The sequence below is a fragment of the Anabrus simplex genome, chromosome 1 (genome assembly GCF_040414725.1).
Source record: "Anabrus simplex isolate iqAnaSimp1 chromosome 1, ASM4041472v1, whole genome shotgun sequence".
NCBI classification, from domain to species: domain Eukaryota; kingdom Metazoa; phylum Arthropoda; class Insecta; order Orthoptera; family Tettigoniidae; genus Anabrus; species Anabrus simplex.
Window position 1 is genome coordinate 1,295,671,538 of NC_090265.1, and position 24,983 is coordinate 1,295,696,520.

The following is a 24,983-nucleotide window of genomic DNA, read 5'->3' on the forward strand; positions in this document are numbered from 1 at the left end:
AACTCTCATTTAACCAACATGTGCTCTGGGTGCGGTAAGTCCTACCATCTGCAATGTCGCCGTAAACGCAATTCTTGCGGAACAGAGCAGGCAGTATATAGAGATTGAGACGGCGGTGGTTTTCTCATTTGTGCATTTGCGAGTTCTCTCGTCGACATTCGAAGGCGATGTTGGAGTCGATTAGTAATACCCAACGACTGCTGTTCTCTAAAGAAAATTCGAAATGAAAGAGGATAAGTTTTCGTAATAAATGTATAAATAACGTGGCCGACAGCAGTTGTCAACTCATTAAAAATAACGGCTGAAGTAAACGATCTCTTAATTTTAATGTTATATGTTGAAATTAATAAAAAATGTGATACACCTCCAGATAAGGCAGAGTAGGCGTACATCACTGATTTCAGAGGATAGTTCATATTTGCTCGCGTCTAGCTAAATTTTAGAAATACTATTCACATGCAAATTTTTGGCGAGGATAAATCAGCTCTACATGCGTTTCAAAGATGTTTTCATGACACATATACCTATACATACCCTTCCATTTCTAAATGGAAGGGTATGTATAGGTATTTTAAGGCAGAAACAGGTTCCAAGAAGGACATTCCAGGAATAATTAATGAACAAGGGGAGTGTGTAGGTGAGGATCTTCAAAAGGCAGAAGTATTCAGTCAGCAGTATGTAAAGATTGTTGGTTACAAGGAAAATGTCGAGATAGAGCAGGAGATTAAGGCCAAGGAAGTATTAAAATTTACATATGATAACAATGACATTTACAATAAGATACAAAAGTTGAAAACTAGAAAAGCGGCTGGAATTGATCAGATTTCTGGGGATAAACTAAAGACAATGGGTTGGGATATAGTACCATATCTGAGGTACTTATTTGATTATTGTTTGGTTGGAGGAGCTATACCAGATGAATGGAGAGTTGCTATTGTAGCCCCTGTGTATAAAGGAAAGGGTGATAAACATAAAGCTGAAAATTATAGGCCAGTAAGTTTGACATGCGTTGTATGTAAGCTTTGGGAAGGCATTCTTTCTTGATTATATTAGACGTGTTTGTGAAATTAATAACTGGTTTGATAGAAGGCAGTTCGGTTTTAGGAAAGGTTATTCCACTGAAGCTCAACTTGTGGGATTCCAGCAAGATATAGCAGATATCTTGGATTCTGGAATTCAAATGGACTGTATCGCGATTGACCTGTCTAAAGCATTTGATAGGGTAGATCATGGGAGACTACTGGCAAAAATGAGTGCAATTGGACTAGACAAAAGAGTGACTGAATGGGTTGCTATATTTCTAGAAAATAGATCTCAGAGAATTAGAGTAGGTGAAGCTTTATCTGACCCTGTAATAATTAAGAGGGGAATTCCTCAAGGCAGTATTATCGGACCTTTATGTTTTCCTATATATATAAATGATATGAGTAAAGGAGTGGAATCGGAGGTAAGGATTTTTGCGGACGATGTTATTCTGTATAGAGTAATAAATACCGGTAATTTACAAGATTCTGAGCAACTGCAACGTGACCTCGATAATGTTGTGAGATGGACAGCAGGCAATGGTATGTTGATAAATGGGGTTAAGTCAGGTTGTGAGTTTCACAAATAGAAAAAGTCCTCTTAGTTTTAATTACTGCGTTGATGAGGTGAAAGTTCCTGTTGGGGATCATTGTAAGTATCTAGGTGTTAATATAAGGAAAGATCTTCATTGGGGTAATCACATAAATGGGATTGTAAATAAAGGGTACAGATCTCTGCACATGGTTATGAGGTTTTAGGGGTTGTAGTAAGGATGTAAAGGAGAGGGCATATAAGTCTCTGGTAAGACCTCAACTGGAGTATGGTTCCAGTGTATGGGACCCTCACTAGGATTACCTGATTCAAGAATTGGAAAAAATCCAAAGTAAAGCAGCTCGATTTGTTCTGGGTGATTTCCGACAAAGGAGTAGCGTTACAAAAATGTTGCAAAGTTTGGGTTGGGAAGAATTGAGAGAAAGAAGGAGAGCTGCTCGACTAAGTGGTATGTTCTGAGCTGTCATCGGAGAGATGGCGTGGAATGACATTAGTAGACGAATAAGTTTGAGTGGCGTTTATAAAAGTAGGAAAGATCACAATATGAAGATAAAGTTGGAATTCAAGAGGATAAACTGGGGCAAATATTCATTTATAGGAAGGGGAGGTAGGGATTGGAATAACTTACCAAGGGAGACGTTCAATAAATTTCCAATTTCTTTGAAATCATTTAGGAAAAGGCTAGGAAAACAACAGATAGGGAATCTGCCACCTGGGCGACTGCCCTAAATGCAGATCAGTATTGATTGATTGATTGATTGATTGATTGATAGGTTAGGTGACACCATTTGAAGAAGGAAACTCTAGAGTGATACCATATTTCTCCGAATGCAAGACGACTATTTTCCCTCAGAATCTCGTGCAAAAAAATCAAGGGTTGTCTTCCATTCGCAGCCTAACAGGAATGAATACCACTGGCATCTACCGTGTTAACCATGCCGCTTCTCTTCACCCCCGCACGCGCATGCACACACAAAATTCGTTGACAATAAACGACAGCCTCTTTATTATACATCGCTAGCCATGACAGCCGGTTGTACGGTGCCTGTGTGTAACGTCACTGGATCTCGGGAAATAGTGAAAAGAGAATCATATTCTACTAGCCTCTATAAAAACGTTTCTCAAATCTGCAAACCGAGCTCGATAGCTGCAGTCACTTAAGTGCGGCCAGTATCCTGTATTCGGGAGATAGTAGGTTCGAACCCCACTGTCGGCAGCCCTGAAAATGGTTTTCCGTGGTTTCTCATTTTCACACCAGGCAAATGCTGGGGCTGTACCTTAATTAAGGCCACGGCCGCTTCCTTCCCACTCCTAGCCCTTTCCTGTCCCATCGTCGCCATAAGACCTATCTGTGTCGGTGCGACATAAAGCAACTATCAAATCTGCAGAATGGCATCAAAACATACGAGCCTTCGAATTCTTAGAAAGGCCACGGCTACTCAGTGGCAGAGTTATAATGCATCTAATGTACCTGACTCTTAGTAAAATTAAGTTTTACAGACAGCAGAAACATTTTCATGATGGATAGTCATAAAGATACGTGGAACAGGTATTGCCGGCAAATTTTCAATGGGTTCTCATCGATACCGTATTATGATGCCTATTTTCAGTTAATTGTTATTAAACACTCGGAAATGTAGAATAATTGTGCAGCCGCAAGAAAATATGGCATAGACCTAAGTAAAGCCAATATTTGGCGTCAGCGTGAAACAACGATAGCTAAAAGAATGTGTACTGAACAAAAAGTGCATTCAGTGGTCCGCAACAAGGACGCTTTAAAGAAGTTGAAAATGAAATTGTGAGGTATGTGCACGAAAAACGCAAGGGTCGAATGGCCATACCATGGCGCAATAAACTCGTTTGTTGACTTTCAGCGTCGGCGATTAGGCCTATACATCGGTAGCCACTGAAGTTGGCAGAACCCGGCAAGCGAGACGTGCGTGTAGCGGTAGACGGTTATATCTGAAGCTGAGTAAAAGTACCGTAATTGTTTTATAGACAGCCAGAATATTTTCCTCGCTGATCGCCGTATTGTAGAGATATATGGAATAGGTAGTGCCAATTTTAAGTAAATGGTCATTAAACCCGCGGAATAAAGAATAATTGTGCAGCCGCAAAAAATGCGGTATACCGAAAGCCAATATTCGGCATCTAAAAATAGTCTAAAATGCGTACTGTACAACAAAGGCCTTCATATGATTTTACAAAGCACTTTTTGAGCCTGATTAAAATTTTTTGTAGGAAAAAGTGGGGTTCGTCATGGATTCAGAGAAGTACGGTACTGTAATTTTTTCAGAATGAAATTAAACATACACTTTCACGTGGCATCGGATTTTGAAAAATAACAAACAAGTAAGCCATGGTGTGGATATCATCTGCGGAAACGCACATTTTGAACAAACTGATTGCCATTTCATACCGATTTTAATGTGTATGGGGAGGGGGGGGTTCCCGACTTTTATACAAAAATCGGATATAACGACAATCCGCTATAGCGAGTAAATTTTCCGCTGTTGTGAATTCTCGCTATAACAGACTTCTGCTGTATATATTTTTTAAATGTTCATCTTAAAGTTCAACTTCATTTTCTCTTGCACTGTATGGAACTACTGTACTAGCTAATAATGGCATTTGATTTATACAAGCCATTGAATGAAAGCCACTAATTTTTCTTTAAATGTTTGGTATGTAAATACAACCTATGCTATTACCAGTACTTCACCCAATGCATATTATGCTAGAACAAAAGGTCATAATGACTAAGTGCATCTTCCATAAACATTACATTACTAATACCTATTCCAGAATTATTTATGTACAGTTGGCAGGGGGTATAAAGCTATTGGGCTGGCAGAAAAAAGTTGTTATAATCAGTAAAGGAAGTTCAGTCAACATGACGATTGAAGGCAACGTGGAATATAATTGTAAATACAATAGCATTCATTCAACCCTCAATGATATGGAATACTCAATCATTTGAAATATTGAAATAGCCAAAAATCATATCAAGAATATACCTTAACTATAAATGTCTGGATGTTGTACCTACTCCTTTGGAATCTAGTCACTCTCTTTGTTCTATTCCTCATTCTGTGCTGTACAGTATAGCAAATATTACAGTAAAATTTCCTCAAACGGAAATAGTATGTCCATTCCTTATTTGTAGATGATACCTTCTTGTAAAAGACATCTCCTCATGCTATTAAGGGTCTGTTTGAGACAAATATTACTGTTCAAGTTTCTTCGGGTTCAGTTTTTATGAACAGCATTTTGATCCTTTTTCATACTGCAAATACGTTGTACTATTTAACTGTGTCAAATAGACCTAATACATTTCTTAACTCCCTTTTCCTACCCTTCCTCGTTTGTTATTATTTTGACCGTTTTAGTTTCTTGTCTATTTTGTTATACATTAGATCCAATTTTAGTTTGAATTTGCATGCTTCATATCCTGTAGATCCCCCCAGTATGCTTTCTATGTTTCAGGGTTTACCAGTTCCCTGGCGAGCAATTTTTACATCTATGCCAGCATGGTCCATTGGTATAACAACATTTGGACGTATCTGGATACATTATACATTCATTATTAGAGGACCTATGTACATGAAGACTGTTCTTGGATTCAGTATACAGAAAGTAAGTGTTTCCCTTCTTCAAGATATTTCATAACATTGATTTGAAAAAATATGTAAATCAAAAATCAAAATCAATTTAGCCCAAAGATAGAAGACATTTTCTATCTAGTTAACAAGATTGTTTAAACCATATAGAAAATAACATTATGAAAACTGTTCCATTGATAGAAGTAAAGTGTGTAGCAAGAGCTTTCAGCTACTAAGATCTCAACAGATAAATGTATGTAATCAAAACACAATTTATTTAGTACCCTCATGAGAACTTTCTTCCTTGTCTGTATGTAAACAAACCATAACTTAGAACCATCATGAGAACTCTCTTCCTTGCCTGTATCTCTTTCATTCTTTGGAGGTTTCCTTGTATCCCTTTTTGGACAGCATTTCTGTGCTGTGTTAGTGTTTCAGGAATGTTGAAAGTTTCAAGATCTTGTTTGACTTATTTGTACCAAAGCAATATTGTTTCCTTACTTGAGTTGGCTTGTGGATTATGCTGGTTAATCTCGATTCTTTCTAAGTGTCCATTTAATATACTGTACATTTGTTAGGTCTTTGGTATCTTGGGTCTAGTGAATTTTGCAGGGTGGTTTTTTCCTTTGATCTCTAGTTTCTGTAACAGTTTTTATGGTGGAGGTTTCTACCATGTAAAGAACATTACGTTTAATTACTGTGGTGTAGTGGCTGTTTTGCATTGATATGAATTTATTTTGGTAAACCTTCCTGCATAGATTGTAGGCTAAATTCATTTTTCTGACCCTTTCTTCTAATGCTTCGTCACTTTTGAGATGATGATGATGATGATGATTTTAATATATTCTCAATTTTACAATTGGATTACAGAATATACACATAGATCTAATAAGAGATTTGTCTGTACATTGCTCAGAATTTGAAAAGAGTATTTCTGTATCGGTCATGTCCACAGTAACAAGAAAATGCATTTTTTACTTTTCCGTAATTTCTGTCTGTCTGTCTGTCTGTCTGTCTGTCTGTCTGTCTGTCTGTCTGTCTGTCTGTCTGTCTGTCTGTCTGTCTGTCTGTCTGTCTGTCTGTCTGTACACACATCACGAGAAAACGACTGAAGAGAATTTTATGAAAATCGGAATGTAAAGTCGGGTGATGAACCGCTACAATCTAGGCTATATATTATTTTAATCACGCTGAGTGAAATGGTAGTTTAGGGGAAGGCCTGAAATTTAATTCTCAAATATTTGTTATTAGGGGTCATGTCTTAATGACAGTTGCTAGACAAAGATGGAAAATATGTCGCTACAATATAGGCTATACACGCTGAGAAAAATGGTAGTTTAGGGGAAGGTCTAAAATTTAATTATCACGTATTTTATTAGTGGTCGTATCTTCACGAAAATTGGTATGCAAAGTCGGGGAACAGGTCGGTATAATCTAGGCTATCAATAATGTTATTCGCACTGAGTGAAATGGTAGTTTAGGGGAAGGCCTGAAATGTAATCTATATATATATATATATAAAAAGTGTTTTGCCTGTACATTGCTCAGAATTTGAAATAAATGGTATTTCTGTATCTGTCATGTCCACAGTGACAACGAAATGCATTTTTTACTTTTCCGTAATGTCTGTCTGTCTGTCTGTCTGTCTGTCTGTCTGTCTGTCTGTCTGTCTGTCTGTCTGTACACGCATCACAATAAAACGGCTGAAGAGAATTTAATGAAAATCGGTATGTAATGACAGGTGATGAACCACTGCAATCTTGGCTACAAATTATTTTATTCATGCTGAGTGAAATAGTAGTTTAGGGGAAGGTCTGAAATGTAATTCTCAAATAAGTTATTTATGTTATTAGTGGTCGTATCCATAAATACTACATAACTAACCTAACTTTAGTTATGTCGTAAGTTAGTAGTAGTTATGTAAGAAGTTATTAAATTTCCAATCACTTATGTCTTATAAATTGTTACCGTACCGCATATAATCAGAGATATTCATGAATTTGGATTTTTGTTACTAAGTCCATATCAGCGCCGAGTCACAAGAAAATGGGTAAACAGAATTTAGTGAAAATCGGTATGTAAAGTCTGAGAATAAGGAACTACAGTCTACGATATAAATAATTTTGTAAGACACCCTAATATCACAGAGTCGAAAGAAAATTAATGTGAAGGCCTGCAATATAGAAAGCTCATAAACTTTATCAACAATAACACTACATTGACCATTGTTTGTTGTGATGTGCTTTTTGTCTTCTCTTTCCTCTCAACCCCGATAGATAGGATTACTGCAGCGTACCAAGATTTTTTTAATTTGCTTGACGTTGCACCGACACAGGTAGGTCTTATGGCGTCGATGGGATAGGAAATGAATAGTGGTGTGAAGGAAGTGGCTTTGGCTTTAAGGTACAGCCTGGTGTGACTGGTGTGAAAATGGGAAACCACGGAATACATTTTTTTTTGCTTAACGTCGCACCGACGCAGATATGTCTTATGCGACGATGGGATAGGAAAGGTCTAGGAAGTGGAAGGAAGCGGCCGTGGCTTTAATTAAGGTACAGTCCCAGCATTTGCCTGGTGTGAAAATGGGAAACCATGGAGAACCATCGTCAGGGCTGCCGACAGTGGGGCTCGAACCCACCATCTCCCGAATACCATCTTCAGGGTTGCCGGCAGTGGGGTTCGAATCCACTGTCTCCCGGATGCAATCTCACAGCTGCGCGCCCCTAACCACACGGCCAACTCGCTTGGTCGTACCGACTAACAGCCTGCCTGTATATTGGTGGGAAGTAGCTGGGGTGTAAGATAACTTTCTTTAGCATGCCATTCCTCTGGTTCATAGATTTTCTGATATATCTGGTACGTAACACACTGGTTCATCATAGTATTCGAGCTATACAATCCCTACTCTGAGCCACTGATTGGAATGAGTAATGTGCATATTTAACGGAATAATGACAGAGGATTGTTCACGGAAGTCTGCGACCTGGTTATTCCAGCTCTGGAACTTTGGACTGTTAGATCGGCACCGTAGTACTCTTCGTTGAAAGTGAAAAAGTGTGCGGTTTTTCATTTGATCGAGTATTTTATATGATAACATTGCTTTCAATTGCTACATTCCTACTGACGTTTTTGTAATGACCTATGTTGAATTAAGTTAGGAAAACCACCAAGTCAGTCTTTCTGAGAATCCCGTAGCGAAGCACGGGTACATCAGCTAGTCTTAAATATACATAAAATAACAAAAATCAAAACACCGATTGTTGTTACAATGTTGGAGTACCCATGAACTTTCTCATGATCCTTGCCGTCACCATTAACCACTGCCTTCTGTATTACTTTACCATAAATATTTTGGCATCTCCAGTTCTCTAAACCTATCCAGCAAAGTCTTTGGTATTAATCCCATACCTGAAATGATGACTTGGATTGTTCTCACTTGCCTGATGTTTCATTACTTTTAGATGGGTTTGATTAGTTTGGTGTATTTGCATATCTTTTCCTGCTGTTTTGATTGCAAGTTGTTACTGTTTGCTACTGCTATATCAGTTAGCCATACCATGTCAAATTTGATCATTTCCTGAGACAGTGTGGTCAATAAAAATTGTACAATCTCAGTAAAGTCTATAATTATCATCTTCAAGCACAGGTTCAGGTTGGTATTTGTAAAACGGCTGTCTCTGGGGTGTTAGAAAACCATGTTGCAGTGTGAGTTTGTGATGTAGAATCTTTGCAACGGCAATCAATCAATCAATCAATCAATCAATCAATCAATCAATCAATCAATCAATCAATCAATCAATCAATCTCAATCAATACTGATCTGCATTTAGGGCAGTCACCCAGGTGGCAGATTCCCTATCTGTTGTTTTCCTAGCCTTTTCTTAAATGATTTCAAATAAATTGGAAATTTATTGAACATCTCCCTTGGTAAGTTATTCCAATCACCCTCCTATAAATTAATATTTGCTCCAATTTGTCCTCTTGAATTCCAACTTTATCTTTATATTGTGATCTTTCTTATTTTTAAAGACGCCACTCAAACTTATTCATCTACTTATGTCATTCCACGCCATCTCTCCACTGACATTTCGGAACATACCACTGAGAAGAGCAGCTCGTCTTCTTTCCCCCAATTCTTCCCAATTCTTCTTTGTCGGAAATCGCCCAGAACAAATCGGGCTGCTTTTCTTTGGATTTTTTCCAGTTCTTGAATCAGGTAATCCTGGTGAGGGTCCCATACACTGGAACCATACTCTAGTTGGGGTCTTACCAGAGACTTACATGCCCTCTCCTTTACATCCTTACTACAACCCCTAAATACCCTCATAACCATGTGCAGAGATCTTTAGGTACAATCCCATTTATGTGATTACCCCAATGAAAATCTTTCCTTATATTAACACCTATATACTTACAATGATCCCCAAAAGGAGCTTTCACCCCCATCAACACAGTAATTAAAACTGAGAGAACTTTTCCTATTTGTGAATCTCACAACCTGACTTTTAACCCCGTTTATCAACATACCATTGTCTGCTGTCCATCTCACAATATTTTCGAGGTCATGTTGCAGTTGCTCACAATCTTGTACCGTAACTTATTTATTACTCTATAGAGAATAACATCATCCGCAAAAAGCCTTACCTCTTATTCCACTTGTTTACTCATATCATTTATATATATAAGAAGACATAAAGGTCCAATAATACTGCCTTAAGGAATTCCCCTCTTAATTATTACAGGGTCAGATAAAGCTTCGCCTACTCTAATTCTCTGAGATCTATTTTCTAGAAATATAGCAGCCCATTCAGTCACTCTTTTGTCTAGTCGAATTGCACTCATTTTTGCCAATAGTCTCCCGTGATCCACCCTATCAAATGCTTTAGACAGGTAATCGCGATGCAGTCCATTTGACCTCCTAAATCCAAAACATCTGCTATATCTTGCTGGAATCCTACAAGTTGAGCTTCAGTGGAATAACCTTTCCTAAAACCGAATTGCCTTCTATCGAACCAGTTACTAATTTTTCAAACATGTCTAATATAATCAGAAAGAATGCCTTCCCAAAGCTTACATACAATGCATGTCAAACTTACTGGCCTGTAATTTTGAGCTTTATGTCTATCACCCTTTCTTTTATACACTGGGGCTACTATAGCAACTCTCCATTCATTTGGTATAGCTCCTTCAACCAAACAATAATCAAATAAGTACTTCAGGTATGGTACTATATCCCAACCCATTGTCTTTAGTATATCCCCAGATATCTTATCAATTCCAGCCGCTTTTCTAGTTTTCAACTTTAGTATCTCTTGTAAATGTCATTGTTATCATATGCACATTTTAATAGTTCTTTAGCCTTAGTCTCCTCCTCTATCTGGAGATTATCCTTGTAACCAACAATCTTTACATACTGCTGACTGAATACTTCTGCCTTTTGAAGATCCTCACATACAAACTCCCCTTGTTCATTAATTATTTCTGGAATGTCCTTCTTGGAACCTGTTTCTGCCTTGTACTTGTCAAACCTATACAGCCTGATGCAAAATGTTGAACTGACTTGATCAAATTACATCCATATCCACAGTTGTCATCTTAAACTGATGTGTCATTGATGATTACTTTATGATTGCTTTCAAGTAGTTTGTTGTGGATATTACTTGGCCTTGAATTGCCATTATGAAGTCTTCTATCTCAGGAAACAACTGACCAGAAGTTAGCCAATAGTTTGAAGCTTGCATGTTGACATAATCTTGGCGAACTTCATTTGGATGTTTTCCATGAAGTGGTTTGCTCATCCATATGCTCTATTTTTCTTCATTGATAGGGATGTTTTCTGGCCACAGTGATGTTGAATTGTCTGCCTTGCATATTACATGGTGTATAGTACTCATCACGCAAGGCTATACACTAAAAGGCAAATATCGCTGCCTTTTTTTTTTTTTTTTTTTCTTCTTTTAATGGCTCATCACTGCTGTCAACTTGACTAGTTATATATTGAAATCACGAGACATAAACATCAACAAACCAACCTCAATGTACTGTAAGTATCAAGAATGGAGGTTGCCTTGCCCAAGTAAATGATTAATCAAGATATTCATAAGTATTTTTTTCAAGCTTAATGAGGAATTAAGGAAATACACACACTTTCTCTCACCCTGACTCAATTTAATGTTATATATTTCTGTTTTTATTTTGATATACCGTACACATTATTATAACCGTATTCTTCGGTGTTTGCCTTTTGTAAATAATTTAGCTCCCTTCTTGAAATTTGCTATTTTTTGTCAGATTGAAGAGTAACCAAGCTGTAATAATACACACAAGCAAATATATTACATGTACATATGTCGTAAGTCAATAAGAATACACAAAGGCTAAGACTGCAAACCATATCAACGTCGTGACAAGACAAAGATAGGTTAAGTTGCGTTGATAACAAAATTTCCTTCCAATTGAACTGAACTGATCTTTATAGAGGAGGAGGTAATGTTGCTTTTGTTTTGGGGGGAGTTCTTGCAGATTTTTTTGCTCATTAGACATCCTAGTCGAATTCTATACATAAGTATTGGATGAAATAAGACAGCATTAATAAAATGCTGCGTTTGTCATTTAACACCAACTACGTTATTATAGTAAAACCTCGATTACCCATTCTAATGCCTGGGAAGGGGTGAATGGTTAATAAAAAACCCAGATAATCCATACTACTAATTTTAATAGACTTTAAAGTACATAAAATACATACCATATAACCTTAAAATGCAGTGCATTAAACCCTCTTTAAGACCAAAATGTAGTCAAGGCTACAACAATACATACTAAATATTCACCTAAATTACCAGCAGACCATAAATAATTAATTTACCTGGCGTCATTTAAGCTGCTTTAAAAAAATTAATTAATTTTTTTTTGTACCCTCCTACAACTTATTTTCTTTATGTCCATTCTGAGCTTTCCAATGACAAGAATGTCTGAAAAATCCATATCGTCCTCTTGTTCCAAGAATTCCATTAACATTTCAGCTGACTCCAGTGCGGTCTGAAGTGTTACGTGATTGTTTGTGACGCACTCTTCTTTCCCATCCCCCTCACTTTCACTCATCACTTCGCAGCTAACTGCCAAGTTCCCGTTCATGCTTTTATTTACTATTTCATCATCAGTTAAAATGTGATGCTCAGGCAATACATCATCAGTATGAAGCCACTCCTCAATGTTACTTTCATCCACTTCACCAAAATGAATGTTATTTTCAATAGTCTTCAGGATATCTTTGATCATCAGTCCCTCATTTTCATCTTCATCAGTGAACCCATGAAAATCGTTGGCAAGCTCTTCAACATCAACAACAATTTTCTCCACAATCGAGTGATGTTCTGAGAGGTTACTAGATCCCATGATTTCTGGGCAAGATAGAGTGCTTCTTTAAGATTGAGTTTTTTCCAGAACTCAACCATCGATGTTTCTTCAGAAAGTAAGAGGCCTAGCAATTCCCGCTTATAACGTGCCTTAAAGGTTGCGATGGCGCCTTGGTCCATCTGCTGAATTAATGAAGTTACATTAGGTGGCCAATAGGAAACAAACATGTTTTCATCCTCTGATTTCAACTGTGTATCAACAGGTTCAGAGGGTGCATTATCAAGAATTAATGGCAAGCCTTTGGACGCCAAGAAATCTTGAATTTGAATAGCATCCCTCTTCTTTTGTAACAGTTAAAAGTTAAATAATTTTACATAACATAAAATTACGTAGTAAAAAAAAAATGTATGAAGTCATGTCTCCAATGCCAGTTGCCGGTCTATGCGCGTCTACGTACAGTAGTTACTGTACGTTATGATTGCGGGCTCAGGAGTCAGAGAATCAGTGTACAGTCGCTCCAAAACAGAATACTGTATCAAGATACCTTGACGTCAACAGCCGGGCTGAATGGCTCAGACGGTTGAGGCGATGGCTTTGTGACCCCAACTTGGCAGGTTCGATCCTAGCTCAGTCCAGTGGTATTTGAAGGTGCTCAAATATGTCAGCCTCATGTCGGTAGATTTACTGGCACGTAAAAGAACTCCTGCAAGACAAAATTTTGGCACGTCGGCATCTCCGAAAACCGTCAAAATGGTTAGTGGGACGTAAAACCAGTATTATTATTATTATTATTATTATTATTATTATTATTATTATTATTATTATTATTATTATTATTATTATTATTGAATCAAGAGTACACTCATTAAGTTTTGCAGTGACTGTACATTGCTTTTAAAAAATCAAGATTTATTTTGGCGATGCATGATCCGCAGAACGGTTAATCGAGGGACGGATAATCGAGGTTTTACTGTAAATGCATTATTTGAACATTCCACAATTCTACTTACCTGGTATTACTCAAACAGATTTACAATCCCACAGAAAAAGGAAATGTGTTTTAATTATACCCGCAAATGTAACACTAGTGATTTTAACAATACGGCAATGGCAATATGTAATTCTCGCAAATCACGAAATAAACCATGACTGTACAGTGCCAATTAATAGTAAGTGTAAGATGTCATATCGGCAAGTAAGGTCCCTAAACTGTATGGTTAGTGACACTGACATAATGTACTATGGGTGATTGTTTGGTCCATCCTGTCAATATATTATCAGTTTCTAATTTTGTACATTGTTTCACTCGTACATGTTTTGGGAGTCCCAACTCTTTTCATCAGCAATTTCTACATCATACATCAATATTCCACAAGATCTAACATCACTCAGTTTTACATGATACATCGTCAGTATATAACATTATTTTTCACACATACACACAAAATTACCATTTCTTGATAATGTTTATTGTCATGGAACACTTTAAAACAATTATAAAAAGTTCAAAGAAACATGTATGAGTGAAACGTTGTACAGAATTAGAAACTGATAATATATTGACAGGACCGACCAAATAATCACCCGTAGTATATTATATGAAGCTAGTCAATACAGGCCAATTAATGGACCGAAAATAGTCAAATTTGTCGATCTAGTGACACTGAATCGAACCCAACAAATAGAAAATAACTAAAAATCGCTACCTTTAGTGTTAACAGGGGAGAAAGAGTAAGGTTGTACCATTAGTATAGAGGTTAACATGCTAGGGAGTATAATGTTGTGACCGAGCTCGATAGCTGCAGTCACTTGAATGCGGCCAGTATCTAGTATTCGGGAGATAGTGGGTTTGAACCCCACTGTCGGCAGCGCTGAAGATGGTTTTCCATGGTTTCCCGTTTCCACACCAGGCAAATGCTGGGGCTGTACCTTACCTAAGGCCACGGCCGCTTTCTTCCCACTCCTAGCCCTTTCCTATCCCATCGTCGCCACAAGACCTATCTGTGTCGGTGCGACGTAAAGCCGATAGCAAAATATATATATATATATATATAATGTTGTGTCTGGTAACTAATAAGAGACAATATATTAAGATCCAGGCAGTAGAAATGAAATTTTTAAGAACATCAAAGTCCATTCACTTGTTGCTTTGGTTGTTGATGTCCACTATGCCTTTTCTGCCAAGGCTTCTGGAGAATGTTGCTCTGTCTGTTGATGACTTTGCATGATGTTCACCTGTTTTGAGGATGTTCTTGTAGAATGAAAAATATCATTCTTTGTTTATTAATGTGTGTATTTTTTATAGTGTTATAGGTATTATAATTATTTTTGACAATTTGAAAAGGAATTAAATCAGGGAAAACAGTACCTTGTATTTACAATCCTATCATAACTTATTTCAAGGGTAAGACCATTTGAAGATTATCGATATGACAGGGCTATTTATTGCTGAAAGAGAAACAATTCTCCATTTCATCTTCAAATTCTGGCACTCTCACTCTTGAAAAAGAAACAAACTGCAGTTTAAGGTTCTCTACATATCTTTTGGAATCAAATCATTCTAACTGCAACTTAGATGTTCATCCCATACAAAAATTCTTATATCTTGCATAATACTAGTGATTTTCGTGTCATTCTGTTACTGTCACATTTGAATTTTAAATGATCAAGGGTCATAAACATCAAAGGAATAAAATTTACTAGTCTTGCTTCAAAAGACATCATTATACTACACTACTGATGTGAACAAAAATCTTAATACCCATGTCGTTCGATATATGAATAAATATATACTAGGTGATTCTAAAGGGTGTGTAGAAACTGAAGTAGCCCATAGAGAGGTGAAAGTACAATAAATTTTGAATAAGAACATAACAGTCTTGGACAAAACTGTGCATTAGGGCAAGCCTGCATTAAATGCAGTGGGTGACAGTTTGAACAGAATTTGTAAACACCACTCTCAGTCTAGTGTCTGACTTCACTATGTACACAAGTGACTACCACTTCATTGATTGCCAGTTCTGAATCATTTAGGAATAGAGCATTTTGGAGAAATAAAATTAAAAAATTGTCCATTATGACATTCCTAACACTCCCAGGCTTGCCCTGATGTAGGGTATCATCCTAGACAATATGTTCCTATTCAAAAATTGTTGTATTTTGACCCCTCTATGGGCTACATCAGTTGTTGCACAACCTATTGAATCACCCTGCCTAGAAAGAGATTTCAAATTATCAATTGCAATATATCTTCACAAACTTTATGACATCCAATTACCTTCCTTATGGAATCTTCTGAACACATTGTAAGTTAACACTCATATAACATTTGTTGAAATTTGTTCAGTTAATATTTTATAATTTTGTACTTTTCAGAATGGCTTGCTCTCTGGATTGCCATTTTTATGCAGTTACGTTTCATCAGTATTCTTCTGCTACTTAGCTGATGAATTGGTAAACCGCAATATTCTAACCCTTACCAGCGTGAGGAAAATTTTTACTGCAACATGTAAGTAGATAAAGGCCAGCAATTACTGAATTTCTTTTTTCATACAGCAGTATTGCTAAACTTGATAAAAACTTGCATAATTTTCCCCTATACACTTCTAATATTAAATCTGTTCAATCATTTATGAAATAAACTTCAGTGGAGTATAGCCGTGGAAGATACTTTTAAAATGTAACATATTCATCATATTTATATACTAGCAAGATACCCGTGCTTCGCTACTGTATTATACTGAAATTTGTAATTGAATGCTTATTGTTTCGGATATATAATACGCCGAAATTCGCTATCTGACTCGTTTTCTAATAGATTACCGCAAGTTTCCTCCCATTTTTCAATCTTTCCTTCCAGCAATCGATTTCGTACTTCCCGGGCTAGGTCCAGGTATTCCACCCGGTCAGTTGGGTCCCTAAATCTTTGCCATCTTTTCCTATAAGCATTTTTAATATGGATCAAATCCTTCAGGAGATCCGGCGTGGTGTCGTCTTGGGTGCCTTGGCGGTACAAAACCCGCGGCCGGACTGCATTCTTAGTCATTACCCGTTCAGGACCTGTTTCCAGCGCGGTCCGCACATTTGACAACGGTCCGGGGAACATTATTATTATTATTATTATTATTATTATTATTATTATTATTATTATTATTATTACTACTACTATTACTATTACTACTACTATTATTATTATAGATGTTCTGGACCCCAAAGTAAGAAGCAAGACCGCTACATGGCGGTAAATTACATCTGCTGTCATCGTCGTTGTTGAAAATGTGACCAGCACCATTCTCGCGCATAGGCAAGTGTGCGGGATTTCTGGCGATAAGAATGACATACTTCTGTGCATTATTGACCTTATTATAGAGGTGAACAATTTGATGGTCAATCTCATTCCTATCGTTTACTTCAAATGTGTTTAAATTTTTATTTATATGCCAGGAGAATGTACTGTAATCTAAGAACGTTCTCCGAAGGAAAAAATTGCTGTTGAAAACGAACCCAGGAAAGATTAAAAATGATCGGTTTATTTTCAGAGTATGTACATCGAAAATATACAGCCTGTTTCCAGTCATTTGACAGTGTCAGGAATGGAATGAATAAAGCCCCATCTAGCGGCGACAATAGGAATTGTGCCAGCTGCCGAAGCACTCCTCTGGGGCAATGATCGATGAATGATAAATGAAATGAAATATTGGACAGTGTTGTTGGAATGATGACAGGGAAAACCGGAGTATCCGGAGAAAAAACCTGTCCCGCCTCCGTTTTGTCCAGCACGAATGCCAGTCACATGGAGTGACCGGGATTTGAACCACGGAACCCAGCTGTGAGAGGCCGGCCGCGCTGCCGCCTGAGCAACGGATGCTCCTTATAAGTACATTATGAACAGTAAAATCAATTGGTCTCACCTCCTTTTACACCCCACTGCCGTTAAGTTTATTTGTCTCCCCCCCCCCAAAAAAAATTAAAAGGAGGCGTGTTTCTTTATGTTTAAAGGAGTTTCCAAACACCAATGTTCATGTCTATTACCTTCAGTCTTGAGATATAGCCTAAGTATCCCCGTAAAATAAATTCACTTTTTTCACTTCCTTTCACACTCCTCCCCCGCCCCCAAGTGAATTTTCGGGCAAAAAATACTTTTTCATTAATAGTAAATGATGTGTCCTCATGAAAGGAATTCAAATCCTTTTCACTCCCGCCCCCCAAGATGGTTTCACACTCCCCCAAAACGCGTTTTTCTTTGTTTTAAAGGGGATCTAAATACCAATTTTAACATCTGTAACAACTTTAGTTTTTATTATATGTATGTATTCTCATACAATTAAGTCAATTAATTTTTCAATTCTTTCACCTACCGAGCTCGATAGCTGCAGTCGCTTAAGTGCGGCCAGTGTCCAGTATTCGGGAGATAGTAGGTTCGAACCCCACAGTCGACAGCCCTGAAAATGGTTTTCCGTGGTTTCCCATTTTCACACCAGGCAAATGCTGCGGCTGTACCTTAATTAAGGCCACGGCCACTTCCTTCCTACTCCCAGCCCTTCCCTGTCCCATCGTCGCCATAAGACCTATCTGTATCGGTGCGACGTAAAGCGATTAGCAAAAAAAAAAATTATTTCACCCCCCCCCACGCCCTTCATTGGATTTTCCGAGAATACGTGTTTCTTTACTTGTAAAGCAGATTCCAAATATCAAATTTCACGTCTGTAACATCTTCATTTTTGAGATATCAGTAGCCTAATTAAAAGAATTCAACACCATTTTCAGTCACTTTTACCCCCCCTCCACCCAAGTGATATTTTCGAAATCTAAAAATACACATTTCTTTATTTTTAATAGAGAAGTACCATTTTTCACTTCTGTAACATGTTAAGTTTTTTGAGATATACTGTAGAAATTCTCATTTTAAAATTTCACCCCTTTTTAGTTCCCCTTAAGTGGAGTTTCCAAAAACAAACCACCTATGTTTCTTTACATTTACAGAAGATTCCAAATACCCACTTTTTACATCCATAACATTTTACGTTTCTCAGATATTCTGTAGATATAGTCTTTCAAAAAATTCACCCCAATTTTTCACTCCTGTTTAACCTCCATTAATTGGATTTTCTGAAAACAAAAAAATACATGTTTCATTATTTTTAAAGGAGATCCCATATACAAATTTTCAGTTCTGTAATATCTTCTGTTTCTGAGATATATGTATCCTCATTAAAGGCATTCGACCCATTATTCATCCTTTTGGGATTTACAGAAAACAAAAAAATTCGTGTTCCTTTATTTTTAAAGGAGATTTTAAATACCAATTTTTACATCTGTAAACTTTTGAAGTTTTAAGATGTAGACACACTCATTTTAAAAATTCACCCCTCTTTTCACCCCCTATTATTTGGATTTTCCAAAAACGAAAAAATACCTGTTTCTTTATTTTGAAAGTAGACCCCAAATACCAATTTTCAGGTCTGTAATATCTTCAGGTTCTGAAATATAAGTAGCCTCATTAAAGGCATTCAACCACTTTTTCATCCTTTTCCACCCTTCCTATTGGGATTTTCCAAAAACAAAAAGACGTGTTTCTTTATTTTTAAAGGAGATTCTAAATACCAATTTTTACATCTATAAACTTTAAAGGTTTTGAGATATAGATACTCTCATTTTAAAAATTCACCCCTTTTCACCCCCCCCCCCCCAATTAATTGGATTTTCCAAAAAGAAAAAAATATGTTTTTCTTTATTTTTAAAGGAGATCCCAAACACCAATTTTCAGATCTGTAATATCTTCAGTTTCTGAGATATAAGTATCCTCATTAAAGGCATTCAACCCCTTTTTCACCCCTTTTCACCCCTCCTATTGGGATATTCTGAAAACAAAAAAATATGTTTTTCTTTATTTTTAATGAAGATTCTAAATACTAATTTTAACATCTGTAAACTTTAAAAGTTTTGAGATATAGATGCACTCATTTTAAAAATTCACCCCCCTTTTCACCCTCTCATTAATTGGTATTTCCAAAAACAAAAAAATATATGAATATTGAATTTTCACGACCGCATTGTAATTGAAACCAACTTTCAACTTATTAGGTCATGTTATGTACATTCAGTACGTGTTGAAGAGATGTTAAGTACAGAACAAAAATGGCCAACCAGACACCAGTGGGATCCGAACCCACAACCTCCGATTTCTTTATTTTTAAGAGATCAAAAGTACCAATTTTCAGGTCTGTAATATCTTCAGTTTCTGAGATATAAGTACCGGTATTCTGATGAAAGGCATTCAACCCATTTTTCACCCTTTTTCACCCCTCCTATTGGAATTTTCAGAAAACAAAAAAAATACGTGTTTCCTTATTTTTAAAGAAGATTCTAAATACCAATTTTGACATCTGTAAACTTTTAAAGTTTTGAGATATAGATACACTCATTTTAAAATTTCATCCCCTTTTTCACCCCCTTAATGACAGAATTTCCAAAAATCCTCTCTTAGCGAGCACCTACATCTTAACATGAATATATCCCCAAAATTTCATTCCTTTATGTCCAGTAGTTTTGGCTCGGCGATGATGAATCAGTCAGTCAGGACAAGTTATTTTATATATATAGATAAATTAGCTCTCTTTATGGATTAGTGGTGCAGTATCGGCCTCTGGATCCCAAGATTGCTGTTGCAAACTCAGTTGAGATAGTTGGATATTTGAAGGGTAGGAAGAAGTCCATATGACACTCCATGTCATGTGATGTCAGCATGGAAAAGATCTCTGGTGACACATTTGGTGTTTACCCAATAAAATTAATTAAAACTCGGCCATTGATCACCCAAAAGAAATTAGGTTTACTTTGCCATCTAGTAAAGTAAAACTGAACATTACAATAAGATTACAATTAACTACTTTCCTTGGTCATGCTTACAAAGTAATTTCATGTTAATATCTTTCTTGTACAGGTTGGTCGGAAAAAACATGAACCGATTATATGAGCGTTAGAGCGTTGGTCATACTAATAAGTAATTTGAAACAATTACATGCTGTTGTCATTCTATTAGCTGCTGAAATTAGCCAATCAGATCACTTCGCAGGCAAATTCAAATGGACTTTACTAGGCAGTGTTTCTAAATCTGCATGTGGCTTGGTCAGCCTTGAGAGCCATTTCTAAAAGAATGGTATTTTTTGAGAGTCCACCTTTTCATTACATTATGTTTTTTATTGATTTACATAAATATTTTTTTTATTTATATATATATATTTTATATTTATGTAAATCAATAAAAAAACATAATGTATTGGAAAGGTGCCTGGATGGTGAGGGCTGGGTGAGGTTGGAAGCCCTGGCATGTTTGCCCAGCTGGTACACACCGATGTTCGCCGTGAAATGGGGGTAGAAGGGCCGTTAAGTTTTCAAATTGAACCCGTCACGTGTGTATTCGATCTTCAGATTATATTGCGCCAGGTTAGGCATGAAGCAAGTGATGAGGGTGTAGATAGCTCTACTGTAGTGTTGGCCAGAGAGGGTTCAATATTGGTAAGTTCAATAACAAAGAAAGACGGAGTGATAGGAGTAGAACTTGATGGGGCAATTAGACTGTGTTGCCGGATATAGGCAGGAATAGCCATATTTTGAGCTGCCTGGGTGTAGCTCCTAACATTGGATGGCATATCAGGAAGATTGGAAGCTAAGTGACTAACGGCAGGAACGTAGTTGACCGATGGTTCTGGGAACAGCAGTGAAATGCCATTGATCCGGGATGACGTGCCTACTACCTCGATCGTATTAGGAGTGCTGGCTGGAGTGTATATACCAGTGGTTGATGTATTGGCACTTCCGCTTGCGGCACAAAGCCGCTTACACTGTCCACGGGAGCAGACTTCCTCGTCATCGTCGTCATTTAGGCATCGGATGGACTTCATGGTGTCATCCTCCATGAGAGCCTGGTCGAGAGAGCTGTCGACATCCGATTGAGACGGTGGAAGTGGTTGACTCATTGCGCCCCTAGATGGTGTTGAGTGGCTGCCTATGCTGGTTGTTGCTTGATGCTGCTGCGCTCTCCACGTTGAATGCAGTACTACTTAGTATGACTTATCATTAACATCAAACTTTTTTTAAAGAAATGTATGCATAGATTAAAGGTCTTTTCTTCTGATACGCCTTCATATAATCTGTGTAGTTCAAGCCAAATATCTCGAGCTGATGTGAACTTCATTACTTTTGTCAAGGTTTTCCTCCATCATATTCATAGTTAGAATTAATAATGCTTTAGAATCACCATTTGTGAATAATTCTAACTGTCTGTTGTATTCACTTACTTGCTCTGCAGTTTTCGTTTCTGGTAGATTGTCAAGTTTTGTCAACTCACCTTTGACAACAGCTTCACCATTAGGAATACTCCTCAAAAGTATAAGAACTTTTTATACCTCCACTAAGCCCAGTTTGTCTTGCCTTCTAAGTTTCCAATGTCGATTTTTAAATCTATTACTTCTTTGAAAATCTCTGATAATAAAGAAAGGAAGTTAACCATGTTTAGTGGTTAAATTGTTGTTTACAAACATCAATTAGCAGTCTAGCATTACTTGACCCATAACCTATTCAATTATTGAAAGTATTCAAACTATTTATTTGAAACTTGGGTACAACAAAGAAAAAAGTCAAAACTCCATCTACATACATCAGTCAATAAAACCATAATAGATATCAAAGAATAAAAATAATTAAACATATTTCATTGAATAAGGAAAGTGTAATATACATTAAAATGAACACTTTACTTTCACATCTTTGCCATCACTTCAAGTTTATCACGTATGGCAGTTCACTACAAACAGTTCTCTGTGTTATGTTTGTTAAAACATTAGAACAAATTATTAGGTTAATAATTTCTGTTTACAAGAATGTCTCTAGCAATATTCAGATTATTTATTGATTCCTAATATGAAGGGTCAGGGGAAAAAAAAAAAAAGAAGACATAAGTAAACTTTTTATGTAATAGAGTTAGCAGTGGTATGCTGAGCATCAGACCAAGCTTAATTCATTTTACTACATTTTGAGCTTCAGTTGTTCAAAACATATGATTTTGTAACTTTTTATTTGTTTATCTAGTAATGTTTTGAAATTAAAATGTTATTTTTCTGAGTTCTGAAGGAAGTTGAACTTACCTGTTTTTCATCTGACCCTTCAAAAATTAATTAAATTAGTTGACTTACCTGTTATTTTCCTGTGACCCATCATATATTAATTCATTTAATTAACTTTAAAAGAAACATATTTATCAGTGTAATGATTGTTTTGTTGTATATCTCCATGTAGCTCAGATTATTCCTGGATTTCTGTTGCTGGCCATCGGCTACCTTGGTTGCAACATTGAGCTGGTCCTGTTTGCATGGTTTCTTGCTGTAACACTGATCACTGCATCCTATGCTGGTGCAATGGCTAGTATAGTGGATATTGCACCAAATTTGGCTGGTGAGTGTTCTAAGACCTTGGACTGGAGCATAGCTGATATTAAATTTTATTATTATAATTTTAATAATTTGCATATTTTAATTATAATTTTAATCCATAAAATCAATTGTTTTGTTTGACAATACTTTTTTACAGTAGATTAGTAGATAAATTTTGTATTTAAGATCAAGAATAAATAATCTCTATTCAGTATTTTATTGCCAAGACAAAAAGTCTCTGCTGGGCAACAGCCCTAAATGCATATGATTGATTGGTTGGTTGATTGATTGATTGATTGATTGATTGATTGATTGATTGATTGATTGATTGATTGATTGATTGATTGATTGATTGATTGATTGATTGATTGATTGATTGATTGATTGATTGACATTTCTTTGATAACTGCAGACAAAAATTAGTGTATGTATGGTGACTTACTCGCATGTACCAAGCAGTGAAGATGGTCTTATGAAAAAATTTTATGCATTCATACATACTCTCTTATGTACATCTATCTACCTTCATTATGGACTGTTATGTTATGTCTAACCTCAACAACAAGAATTTAGATATACAGAGTGCTCACTTCATAAAAATTGCTGATACTTTTTTGATCTCCTTTGCAAGCCTTTATAAATTATCGAGGCTGCTTCTTAATCATTTGTGAACTTGAAATCACCTAGCCTTACTTTATAAAATAGCCTACAGGGTCTCTCATATAATCTGAGAATGAACACACGATGTTTGTACTCCACGCTATGGCAGTTGCTTCAGCCGAACTTATGTCGCGTGCGGCCGCCCTGCTTTAAGCGTGTATACAGTTTTATATGAAATCTTACCTTATAGAAGATGCCAGAAGTGTCATCCTTCCTGGGTTATACAGGCATTGTATCTGGTAACCACATTCTGGCTGACGTGAGTGAGTTCTGCCACTGTAATACTTCTGATTTCATTCGCAATGTTTTCTTTTAGTTGACAGTTGGAATAGTGTTCATCATATCTATTGCATGGCGCGTATGACATACAACCATCACTTAGGTTATTTTTATTATTTGTCTGAAAGGATCATCTAATTCTCAGACAATGTGGGCTGCAACAAGGATAAACTTCCACCCAAAACAATCTAAGGTTTAAGAATTTAAAAAGTAAATAAAACTTTAAATTAAACACACAACAATAATTCTAAAAGTATGGAAAGTTTGTAAATTATCAATCAATGTCATAATTAAAAAATCAACAAAAATTCACTTGACACATTAACAGGTAATATAAATCCTAAAAGACACTTTTCAAAAAAAGTACCAGGGCAACGCTTGGAGCAGTTTCATATCAAGAGACATTTGTTGACCTATTTATAATGAATGCTGCGGAGCAGCACGGGTCCTCTTGTAGAAACCCCTATTACTGTCTCACCATGTTTACAGCTGAGATTCAGACCGGCGACTGATGTTTGCGCAGTCGAACATGTGGACGCTGCTTGCAAGGTCAAGCCTCCGATACTGCAGCTTATGTATCGGGGAGTAAAAATACCACTTGGGCGGTCTTGGTTTATATGGAAGACCCTGTACATCTTTAAGAAGATCAAAAAAGTATCAGCAATTTTTATGAAGTGAGCACTCTGTACAACTAAATTCTTGTTGTTGATGTTAGCCTAGGAAATGCCTAAGAAATCATTCCTGCTAGAAGATCTGTGCTTAAAGCTACCGCTACCATACATACAGTGTATGAAAAAAGTATACCTCAAACACCAGCAGAAAAAAAGAGAAATTTGACTGGATTTCTACAGCACAGACATTAGGAAAGAATAGAAAGATATAAACTACAAACTGAGACATGTTCTTTCAAAGTATGCAGTGCACGGGTTTCATTACAAAAATACAGTTATGAGTGATTCCATGATCTGTCAGTGGAGACGGTGGTTGATTATTGTTTTAAGAGGAAGTACAACTAGACAACCATCCTCTATCTGGAGAGATACCATGCTATTTACTGTGCAAAATGATCTGCATTACT

At 36.7% G+C, this 24,983-nt stretch overlaps 1 protein-coding gene across 2 annotated transcripts in view; it reads left to right on the forward strand.

The window, feature by feature from the left end:
• LOC136858277 (vesicular glutamate transporter 3) overlaps positions 1 to 24,983 on the forward strand; it is a 591,282-nt gene that overhangs the window by 547,767 nt on the left and 18,532 nt on the right. For both annotated transcript variants that reach the window (XM_067137692.2, XM_067137693.2), the window contains 3 exons: positions 5,062 to 5,211; positions 15,912 to 16,044; positions 22,833 to 22,988. In XM_067137692.2, coding sequence (XP_066993793.2) covers positions 5,062 to 5,211; positions 15,912 to 16,044; positions 22,833 to 22,988 — 439 coding nt within the window. The remainder of the gene's footprint in view (positions 1 to 5,061; positions 5,212 to 15,911; positions 16,045 to 22,832; positions 22,989 to 24,983) is intronic.